Source organism: Lolium rigidum, chromosome 7 (assembly GCF_022539505.1).
Source record: "Lolium rigidum isolate FL_2022 chromosome 7, APGP_CSIRO_Lrig_0.1, whole genome shotgun sequence".
Classification (NCBI taxonomy): domain Eukaryota; kingdom Viridiplantae; phylum Streptophyta; class Magnoliopsida; order Poales; family Poaceae; genus Lolium; species Lolium rigidum.
This window is the reverse complement of record NC_061514.1, coordinates 127,618,836-127,630,830: the sequence shown is the minus strand read 5'-3', so window position 1 is coordinate 127,630,830 and position 11,995 is coordinate 127,618,836. Positions and strand designations below refer to the sequence as shown.

The following is an 11,995-nucleotide window of genomic DNA, read 5'->3' as shown; positions in this document are numbered from 1 at the left end:
GTGACCGGGGAGTCTATTAAATGGGGACCGGAGGGGATCCGGCCCTCCACTCCGGTCCCCACTCCACTCCCCGAGCAAAAACCGCCGCCATGGCCCCGAGCGACGGTTCGCTCCCGGAGCGAACGACGACGAGGCCAGCGAGCCAGCCGGCGTCGGCCGCCGGCGCTGCGACCATCGTGCGGAAACCGAGGCGGCCTCCACATCGGGAGAGGCCGCCCGCCGCGGCGCGGCATTGCCGCAACCGCCGCCGCCGGCTGCTCGAGCCCAAGCCCGAGTCCTCGGAGGAGGACCCGGACCTCCGCGCCGCCCTCATCGTCTCGGCGGCGGAGGAGGAGGCGAAATGGCCGCAACTCCATGCGGCCATTCGCACCTCCGAAATGGAGCGAGGCGGCGCGGCGGGAGGTGGGAGGACGCGGAGGGCCGGGAGCTCTACGCCTGTGCCCTCCAGGCGCGACGGGAGGAGGAGGAGGAGACGGCGCGGCGGGAGGAGGCCAGGCGCCGCGCCGCCAAGCAGCAGCGCCGCCAGGAGGAGAGGTGCCGCCGTTGGAGGAGTCGGCGCCAGGAGGCCAGGCGGCGCCGGCCGGCAGAGAGGCGCAGGCGCCTCCGGGCGGCGCGGGTGGCTCCGGACCCCCACTCGCCGTGGGAGGAGGCCCCGTGGTCTCCTCGCCGGAGTCCCCGGCGCGGTCGAGCCACAACAGTGCCTCGCCGCCCGGGGACCTCGACGACGTCGCCGACGACGCCCACTGGGGCTAGGCGGCGCACCGGCGGCCACCGCGCCGCCGACCAAACCCTAGAGGGTTTTTTATTTTCTGTTTATATTTTAGTTTAAATTTAAAAGCCCATATAGGGGCTTCTTTTGTTAGTTTTATTTGCCCAAAATAGGGCTATGTACTAAATTTGCCCAAAATAGGGCATATGTTTAATCAAATATCGTTTAAATTTGCCATTTTCATTTTGTTTTCGTGTTTCTCCAATTTGTGATGCGTCCGCGCGTTGGGCGCAGCGCGCGACCCAAACGGACACGCGGACGCGGGCCGCTGTCCGCGTGTCCGGGCGGCGACCCAAACGGCCCAAAACGGACGGCCCAGCGCGTCCGTTTGGGTCGCCCGGTTGGAGATGCCCTAAGGGCATGAACAATAGTGGCATACACAACTAGTTGCTCAATGTAAAAAAGTTGTCAGAAGCAACATGGTGAATTTTATCTCTCCAATGAAAGCTACAATTTTAGTTAGAAAAAAAAGAGAAGGAACCCCACAAATATGACACTATGTATCTCTTTCTCTCTCCAAAAAGCATACTTTTAAGGCTTAAGATCCCACTTCCTGAAGAGGAGGCTGCCTCCTCATCCGAACCTACTTTGGACCACCCGAATCTAGCTAAAGGTGTGAAGCAGTACCTCTAGGGCAGTGCATTGGGCATGCCCTAAGGATGACTACACACTCTAGCGCAAGACGAAGGGTCACCGCCATCCTCATCCCTCTATCATCAGAGCCCAACAAAACTTATCTTAGTAAAAAATTGTCGTAGTAGATAACGGAAATTCATCGTGCTAAGAACATAAAAAACCAGTGCACTAGATAAACAACCATCGCCAACGATAATAATTGTACATTGGAATAGACCGATCTAAAATCACACCAACAAACATAAAAATTAGCCGGATCTCTGGAGATCTGTCCGACCCATGAGCACACGCGGCCTCCACCAAGTATAGGACGGGAATGACCCTATCCATACTTCAGTATATAGCGGGAAGGGCACTGAAAAAATCTAAACAAAGAACGACAATCCCCTTGTTGGCGAGGGACCGTGGTCCGTCACGCCTCCAAGGCCCAAGGCCATCGGAGGCGGAGCGGACCGCCCACATTGCCAGCGAAAGGTATGGAACCCTAGATGGGTTGTACAATGGCCTTCCAGGTCGCCTCTTTCTCTCCTATTTCTCCGGTAGTTTCAATCGACTGAAAACTTTGTTCCTTAGAACAGGAAGTTGTGTGCCTGACAGATCTTCGTGATCCTAGTTTCATGTTAGTGTCTTCTGATATCTACGATTGTCATCATTGTGGATGGTTATTGCTATGGTATGTTAGTTTTTTGGGCCTTAGAACGACGACTTTCCGTATGTTACAACTTCTACTACGACAAGTTTTGTCCGACTCCGGTGATGCAAGGGCGAGGACGACGGCGCACCTTCGGCTCGTGCTAATGAACGTAGTCGTCGCTAGGTGGTTCAAGTACCTTTTGTTTTTTTACTTTTTAGCTATCAGTACTACTGTTGATGATTATTAATAGATCGGTGAAATTTTTAGAAAAATGCTTTAATGAATGTAGACATATTTTTAGCTTACATTTTGTCTAAATCCGTGACGAGTATTTAGGTCCAGAGGTTGTAACAACTTTATATAGTTGTACCTGTGTGTACTGTACGAGACTTTAGAGACCAGCATATGTACATCTGTCAAGAAAGAAAATTAGTTATGCCGTCACAGGAGCGAACTTTTGCAGCCTTGCACATTTGAGCATGCATGTTAGGCAATCTAGTACTACCTTAACTATTTGCGCATTCAAGCATGTTTTCTTTTTGGAAGAAAAGGTCCAACACATCTGGGCATGGTAGGAGATTAGTTCGATAGGCACCCCTCGTTTACGACGGCCTTGTGGAATTGGTCAATTGAGGGGCAAAATCAGTCGAAAACTGCCTGCCATAGACCGAGGTGGCTGCCCTTTGCACAGTTTCTGGTCAATAACCATAAAAGTTGGTATAATTTGGTATTGCCACTTGAATTGTTCTTTCTAATCTAACGGTCGGCCTTTGGAGAGTTGTAATGCTGAATTTGCTCCCTTCTTGCAGTGTCTCTTTCGTTGGCCATACAAAGACAGACAGAAGTGCTACACAAATTTTGAATCCTGATCATTGTCGACATAAACAATTTGGTTAAGAAGCAAAAGCAAGTCTCCAAAACAGGTACACGCTCCGATTACCCAACTTCTAAATCACACATCTCCGACTCGAACTTAGACCAAACCAAAGACGGAGAAGGCTGAGGGGCAATTTGGTCAACCGGACCCCCGAAAAAAGGCGCGAGCGGCTGGGGCCCTCCAACCGCCGAACCGTCCCGAAGGGCATGGCCCGCGCAAATTACCGGAACGCCCCTCTCGCTATCCGTCCCGGCCCCGGCCTTCGTCGTCCGATCTCCTTCACGATTCGGGAAGAAGCCCACCTAGTATATAGCGCCACGCGTGGCGCACCCAGGACGACCGAACTCGAGCGAGCGAGAGGCGAAAAAGGGGAAAGAAAGGAAGAACAAGTGTGAGGAGTAGAGCAGCGGAACAAGCGAGAGGTTTCTTGCGATTCGCCGGTCGTTCGAGGTTGATCGGCGAGGATTTGATCGGGGCGGTGATGGGGGTGAGGGAACCGGTGGCGATGGAGATACCGCTGGAGGAGGGCGCGGCGGCGAGGGTGCCGCCGCGGATCAGGAGGAGGCTGCTCGAGGGCAGGACCGCCGGCGGCGGAGGCGGCCAGACCAGCGCCGAGGAGATCGAGGCCAGGCTCAAGGAGGCGGAGCAACGGAGACAGGTTGGTGTCTCTGTCTCTCTCTCTCTAGTTTTTCCTTGCCTTTTACTCTGCTTTTCCCCCTTCTTCCTCCTCCTCACGCCGGATTGCGTGACCCGTGAATTCCAAGTTTGTTTCCAGGCGATCTTTATTCGCCGACGGCGAGACGATAGTTGCGTTTCCTACTGTGGAAGTGATACAGTTTTCTAGTATTTGTGTACAAAAGCGGCATCGTTTTTGGAGGATTTTACAGCAACTTTTATTTAGACCCATATACTATACTGGTTGCGCAATCGGAATTCCTTTTCCGTGAATCGAGTACTTCTTCTTCTTTACTTTTCCGTGGTTTTGGCTATCCGAATTATCAAGTCGCGAGTATGTGCAAGAATTCCTTTGATTTGGTGGTTACGGTTCGTGGGGGAGTCCAAGTAACATTCTTTGGGGATTCTTTTGGCCGCACGGTAGGTAGTCGTGAGCTCAAGTTGGTTTCACGTGTGCCGAGAATTGCTTTTCTGTTCAATTTTGCCGCGGCTTTTGTCAGTTTGGGGATTTCTGGTCTTTGGATTGAAGCGTTTACCCCCATATCGTAAAGGTCTCACTTTTATTTGTCTATAGTAGTATTGTCTCTTAACTCAATTTGTATTGTACAATCGGTTCGTGGTCCTATTAGTTCTGCGAAAGCTTAACCAGTGATTTTTTATAATTAGTTTACTTGTCTGCATCGATTTATGCCAAGTTGCATGTATAAAGAAAACTTGATTTTAGTCAAATGATAAAAATAAAATTCATGTAATTGCTTGAGTTACCAATTGATTTCAGGTTGTTGCTTCGGTGGTAGGAAATTATGGTAGTTTGGTAGTTTGTTTGCTTTTATCACCGACTTGGTTTTGCTTAGAAGTAACTTACCTTGCAATTGTACTACTGTACCGAAAATTTGGTTGCACCTTCTGTAGGTTTGTTGGATGATGTAATTTTTCGTAGGGGCTATAGAAACGACTAAACAATCATGTTTTATTTTAGAAAGTTGGTGGTGAATTAGTCTTGTGTGCTTAATCAAATTAGCTCATGTTCAATTATTTTTCCACAGCAATTCTACGATTGGTTGTCCTGCAAAGCAAGGAAGAAGCCACGGAGCCCGTCGTGGTCATCTCAAGAGGAGGATTACGGACAGCGCCTCGAAGCCAGGCTTCAGGCAGCTGAGCAGAAAAGGCTAAGCTTCTTGGCCAAGGCACAGGACCGGCTGGCCAAGTTGGATGAACTCCGACAAGCAGCTAAGAATGACGTCGAACTGAGGTTCGAGAAGGAGAAGGAAGAGCTCGAGACTAGAGTCGAGTCTCGTGTCCGGCAGGCAGAGGAGAACCGTATGCGCCTGCTGAATGCAGATATGGAGAGGCGGGCCGCACTCAAGGAGAGAACCGCAAAGTCCCTGGTGCAGAAGGCAACATCTGATAGCAAGCACACGGAGCAGGTGCGCTCTGCTATAATGCGAAAGCGTGCTGCAGCTGAGAAGAAACGGCTGGCATTGTTAGAAGCTGAGAAGAGGAAGGCTCATGCTCGGCTCGCGCATATTCAGCGGGTAGCCGAGACCGTGTGCAGCCAGAGGGAAACAGAGAGGATTAAACTTAAAGAACATCTGGATAGCAAACTTCAGAGGGTATGTTTTCTCATACATATGCTGATTTTACAATTTTGGTTGCTGTACTCTGCTTCTTACCTGATTTGTTATCTTATTGAAACAGGCGAAGAGGAAGAGAGCTGAGTACTTGAAGCAGCGCGGAAGTCCTCGCAGTTCTGCCCATGCCGATTACATCAAGCATGCAGATTTCCTTTCAAGAAAGCTGGCGAGGTATTAATGCCATACTCAACATGAATATAAGTAGTTTATTATATCTGCATGTTTCGAGTTGATTAAAGTTGTTTATTCTCATCGATGTACTATAGATGCTGGAGAAATTTTGTGAAGTCCCAGAAGACAACACATGCCTTGGTTCAAGCTTACAATGCCTTGGGAATTAATGAAAAATCTGTCAAGTCAATGCCATTTGAGGAATTAGCTATGTCGATAGAATCTCCCGCAGCTCTTGGGGCCACCAAAGCATTACTTGACCGGTTGGAGAAAAGGCTGATTGTAGGTTCGTCAACCGCGGAAAATATTGACCATCTACTGAAGCGCCTTGTGTCTCCAAAGAGAAAGACACCTCAGAGTAGAACAAGGGTTGCAGCAAAAAGGCCAGCAAGAACTTCTGAACCAAGCAGGCCGTCGAGGTACTCACCGAGGGTGGTACTCTGTGCTTACATGATCCTGGCTCATCCTGGTGCTGTTTTAAGTGGACAAGGTGAGCAAGAGAAACTTCTGATGGAGTCGGCAGCAAACTTTGTCAGGGAGTTTGAGCTGTTGGTTAAGACAGTACTTGAGGGACCAGGAAGAGCCTCAAGGCACCCATCCCTTGATACTGATGCTGCTGAATCATCCAGTTGCCAGATGCCTTCTCATGTTACTGGTCAGAGTAAATTCAGGACACAGTTGGTTAGTTTTGACAAAGCGTGGTGCAGTTATCTTTACCGCTTTGTGGTGTGGAAAGTAAAAGATGCAAGATCACTGGAGGGTGATCTTGTTAGGGCTGCATGCAAGCTTGAGCTATCAATGATGCAAACATGCAAGTTAACATCAGATGGGCAGTCACAAGACCTTACCCATGATATGAAGGCGATTCAGAATCAGGTCACTGACGACCAAAAACTCCTCAGAGAGAAGGTTCAGCATCTGAGTGGTGATGCAGGCATTGAGCGTATGAACTCTGCTCTCTCAGATATGAGGTCGAAGTTCTTTGAAGCGAAGGAGAATGGAAGTCAATTGGCAACACCGGTTGCAAATGTATCAACGCCTCTGAGTATTAATCCGTCTGGGCAGCTCCCACCTGCTGATGTTAATGTCAGTTCCAAGGCAGATGCAGGAGGGTTTGGAGCTCCTTCAGCAAGCAGTACATCACCAGTGAGTTTGCCGACAGATAATGAGCAAATGGTCAATGAGATGCTTCATGAGAACGGTGGTGCATTTGCTGTCAACTCTGATGATGCCAGTACCATCGAGAAGGATTTCCAAGCTAGAGTGAGAGAAACCATGGAGAAAGCTTTCTGGGATGTTGTTACTGACTCAATGAAAGGAGACAAACCTGACTACAGCCAACTTATCAACCTGGTAAAGGAAGTGAGGGATTCGTTGCACGATTTGGCTCCCAAGGGATGGAAGGAGGAAATCCTGGGGAACATTGACGTCGAAATTTTGACTCAGGTAAATATCCCATGCTATGCACACAAATATTTGTTGGTTAAGTTTGCTGTGAGCTTGCTTATTTATTTTGAACTCATGAAATTTTGACATTATTTTTTCCTTTACAAATGAAGGTACTTGAGTCAGGTTCCCAGGACACGCAATACCTGGGGCAGATTATGCATTACTCCCTGGATATGGTTAGAAAACTATCTGCTGCTGCAAAGGAGGATGAGATGAAGAAAAGTCATGACAAATTATTGAGCGAGTTGGCTGCAAGTTCTGAAGTTAATGGCAATGGTGTCAGCTCGTTTGTTATTGCTGTCATCAAGGGCCTGCGTTTCACTCTGGAGGAAATAAAGGTATGTTCTGCGTTAAGACATTAAATTAATCCTACAATTAACTGCACTTGTTCTTATGCTGCGAGAGTTCTAACATTTTTCTGTAAAAACAGGAACTGCAAGCAGAAGTGAGCAAGGCACGTATTCAGATGATGCAACCTATGATAAAAGGCTCTGCTGGAGTGGAGTACCTGCAGAAGACTTTCGGAGATCGCTATGGACCTCCTGCCAGTGCACCAGCTTCCCTCCCTGCTACTCTGCAATGGGTTTCAGCATCAAAGAATATGGTGGATGCAGAATGGAGTGAACATCTGGGCTCTCTTTCAGTTCTGCCAGCAGCGGATCATGTAAGTTTCTAACAATGCACCGCCTTAACTTCAGCAGCATAGCAACGATTTGTTGTTATCTGGTTCCTGGCACTAACTAATTTAATCCTTGGTGGCAGGCTCAGCCCCTTGTTACAGTGCTCCGAGCTGGCCATGGAGCTCCAGGGGGACAAACTGCTTCCTTGTCTGCAGCAGGTAGTTCAGGTTTACCAGAGTGCACAGGAGAAAAGGTTGACAAGCTGGTGAGGATTGGCTTGCTGCAGCTTATTGGTGGTATGGAGGGGTTGCAATTGCAGTCAACTCCTGAGAGCTTCCATCTCAACTTTATGAGATTGAGGGCCGTCCAGGGCCAATTCCAAGGAGTGATTGTGATGGCTACAAGGTAACCTATACTACCTCTGTATTTTTGGCATAGCATGCAGGAATGTTTGAAAACTTGATCAGTGTGTACTGACTGAATTTACTGTTTGTGCAGCATGCTCGTCCTGCGCCAAGTCTTGATGAGTGAGAATCCTAAGATAACTCCCTTAGAGCTGGAGAACATCATCTCAGAACTCTTCGGCACTCTGGTGAAGCTGCTGGACAACTCCCGCGAGGCAGGCACCGAAGACATCGTGGAGGCGATGATGAGCTCATCGGCCTCAGCTGGCACTTCATCAGATGAGAAGATCCAGAGCAGGAGGCAGATAATAACCCGGGTGTTCCTTAAGAGCCTCCAGGCCGACGATGTGGTCTTCAAGAAGGTCTCCCGGGCTGTCCACTGCGCCTTCCGCGGCGTCGTCCTCGGCGGCAGCGGCCTCAAGGGCCAGAAGCTGGCAGAGGCGGCCCTGCGCCGCGTCGGTGCGGGGAAACTCGTTGACCGGGTGGTGAAGGCCGCCGAAGTGCTGATCAGGGTGGCGACTGTCTCGGAGAAGGTCCATGGCCCGTGGTACAAAGCGCTCGCCTGAATATGATTAGTCTGGTTGCTTGTGAATACGCACGATGGGGTGTAAATTGTTATCCCACTGGATTGGCACTGCTGTACAGCGATTATATAGGTGTTGCTTAGTAGGTTAGTTTAAGGAATTCTTGGTTCAGGGCGAATATGGATGTCCCTGCACTAGGATTTAGTCAGGGTTCAGAGATGCTCAATTGCACATCTGAGGCCCCTGTGTCATGTGGATGATGGGGCGGTCGCTCTAATAGAACGAAATAATGTGATGAATTGTCTATGCTGTAAATATATCGTTAATTTGAGCATATTATTAGTTCTCTGTGCAGGTACTTCGTTTGTTTGAGCAGTGCGAGTTAAATCTGAATTACTCCTTTGAATTACTCCCTTCGATCCAAATTTGTCCAGGTACGGATGCGTCTGTTAACTAGATATATCCATATTTAAATAAAATGAAATAAAATAAATTGGATTGAACGGAGTACTTATATTCTGATGAACATGAGGGCTTAGTGGCGCATTGCAGATTTGCAGGTGCGGCTGGTCACCTGTCCTCCTGTGATATGGGTTTTGTTTGTTCTGTCTTCTTAGTTTTCTTCCTAGCTGTAGCCCCCATTTGAATGCCAAGTAATTTTTAAGTATTCTTGAAACATCATGGTTTCTCACAGTATTGAAGAAAGAGATCCGTATATCTTTTTTCTAGAAACTGGAGTATTTTTTTGATAAAAAGAATATATTATTAATATCAAAAGATAGCAATTACACCCATCCTCTGTTACAATTTAACACCCTAATGGCAGTACATATGCACGGAGCTAAAAAAGAAAAAATAAAACTAAGAAATAAAAGTTCCGCTACAGCAATCTCAGGCCTAGCAACATCAATACATCCACCACCAAGACAACAGTTAAAATACAGACGTTTCAAAAGCGACGACTCCAAGAACGAAACGGTGCACCAGCGCCGTTGTCGTCCGACCTGAATTACTCCTTTGAATTACTCCCTTCGATCCAAATTTGTCTAGGTACGGATGCGTCTGTTAACTAGATACATCCATATTTAAATAAAGTGAAATGAAATAAATTGGATTGGACGGAGTACTTATATTCTGATGACCATGAGGGCTTAGTGGCGCATTGATGCACACGGCTTTTTTTTATTAACCAAAAGTACGGATTCAACTAAATTCAACCGTTACAATCAATTAAAAGGTAAAGTCGATACTAAGATCAACCAAAAGAAAACACAGCATGTAGAAGAACTATCCATTGGCTATTCTATTAAGATGCCGCCACCCAGTAGCCTGGAAAAAACAGTCTTGAGCAACCACTAGCATCCGGTTGTACCCAGTAATCATATCCTCCCGCAACTCCAGCGGAAGGAGGAAAGCCCATTGTTGAATCCAATGAGCAGCCCGTCGGATAACCTGCAAAAAATTAGTACCAACATTCCTGTTAAAAATGATATCATTGCGGCTTGTCCATATCGACCAACAAATCGTGGAAACGCCAATGCGAATCTTTTACTTATCGGTCTTTGGTACTCCATTCAACCAATTACCAAACATATTAGTGAGATTGGACGGTGGAGGAATATCATAAGAGAGATAAATGATGCGCCAAATCAATTTTATAAATGGACAAGCAATGAACAAATGATTAACGGTCTCTATAGAATCACAAAAACAACATTTTTGACACCCATTCCACTTCTGTTTAGCTAAATTATCCTTAGTAAGAAGCACTTTATTACTAAGAAACCACATAAAAATCTTAATTTTTAGGGGAATCTTTAATTTCCATAGATATTTCCTGAGATATACAGTATGCCCATTCATTAAATCAAGATACATAGACTTAACTGAAAAAATTCCAGAATCAGTGAGTCTCCAACTAAACTTATCAGATTCTGATGTTAAAGTAATTGTCATTAACCGTTGACAAAGATGTAACCATTGCAACCATTTTTGATCATTGAGCCCTCTTCTAAAAGAGATATTTATAGGTACTGTGGCAAATACTGTTGATACCAAAACATTTTTATGTTGCACAATATTATAGAGCGCCGGATATTGTTGGGAAAGAGGCGAGTTTCCCATCCAAACATCCTCCCAGAAACTCACACTTGTCACATCCCCTATTTTAAAGTATTCTCTTTCAAAAGGGAGAGTTCGTTGGTTTAGGTTCAACTTGAGCCAGAGTTTTGTTTTTTAAGTATTTATTAAATAACAGTTGCTGCCACATACCCTACTCAGAAAGGAGTTTAAACAGCCATTTGCTAAGTAAACACTTATTCTTTAGTTCAAGTACCTCAATACCAAGCCCCCCTTGATCCTTAGGTTTACAAATTATATTCCATTTCGATATCTATATTTCCTCTTGTTTTCATCAGATTGCCAAAATAAATTATATCGATAGTAATCTAGTCGCTTCCGAACTCCAACTGGGATTTCCAAAAAGGAAAGCATAAACATAGGTAGACTCGTGGGTACAGAGTTAATAAAAACCAACCTATCACCGTAAGAAAGCATTTTGCTACGCCAACAGCCTATCTTAGAAGCAAAACAACACTCAATGGGGTTCCACTCGGCATTTTTTAGTGTTCTATAATGTATAGGAATTCCCAAATATCTAAAAGGTAAGGATCCAGACTCACACCCATAAATATTTCTATATTGGTGTTCTATATCTTTAGCCTTTCCAAAGCAGAATATTTCACTCTTATGGAAGTTAATTTTTAAACCCGATAACTGTTCAAAGATACACAATATCAACTTCATATTAATCGCTTTTGCAATATCATGTTCCAAAAACAAAATTGTATTGTCGGCATATTGGAGAATAGATACTCCACCATAAATCAAATGTGGTATCACCGTATCAGTCCCCCAACTTTTCCATCCTCCTTCGCTCTTGCAATAAGAATGGCTAACATATTGTCAACACCCGGATTTTTAAGTCCAGATGCCTATTATGCCATTCATCGCAATCCCAGGAATATTATTTTTGCGAGACATAATAGATTGATATCACAACACATCATTCATTACAACACATAATCGTCTTACAACAAAGGATCACATGATCCAGTCTTAATACAACAGAGGGGATCTAAGAATCCAATTACAAAACACATAGTGGAAACGAAGTAGCGGTCGTGGTCCGTCTGTTCCACAGGCAACTGTTGACGTCAGGAGTGGTCCTAGTTATCGTAGACGTCTTGCTGCCCATCTTCTTGGTTCGGGTATGATGACCCACAAGTATAGGGGGTGTATCGTAGTACTTTCGATAAATAAGAGTGTCGAACCCAACGAGGAGCAGAAGGTGTTGACAAGCAGTTTTGATGAAGGATTCACTGTAAATGCTCACAGACAAGTATTCGGGGGTTTTGATATAGCGGATGAAATAAGTACAAGTAAGTAAAGTGCGAGAGAAATAATTGCAGCGAGTGGCCCAATCCTTTTTAGCACAAAGGACAAGCCGGTTTGTTTACTTATAATGACCAAACGTTCTTGAGGACACACGGGAATTTAGTCTAGTGCTTTCGCTTCATATAGCTGATTAATCTTCATTGTTT

At 46.1% G+C, this 11,995-nt stretch overlaps 1 protein-coding gene across 1 annotated transcript; it reads left to right on the top strand.

The window, feature by feature from the left end:
* Positions 1-3,265: 3,265 nt before the first annotated feature.
* On the top strand, positions 3,266-8,735 carry LOC124674508. The gene is made up of 8 exons (XM_047210552.1): positions 3,266-3,574; positions 4,638-5,204; positions 5,290-5,396; positions 5,492-6,842; positions 6,956-7,183; positions 7,276-7,509; positions 7,608-7,870; positions 7,964-8,735. Exons 1-8 carry the CDS (start codon positions 3,398-3,400, stop codon positions 8,433-8,435), a joined length of 3,399 nt encoding a protein of 1,132 aa, XP_047066508.1. The 5' UTR covers positions 3,266-3,397; the 3' UTR covers positions 8,436-8,735.
* Positions 8,736-11,995: the final 3,260 nt, after the last annotated feature.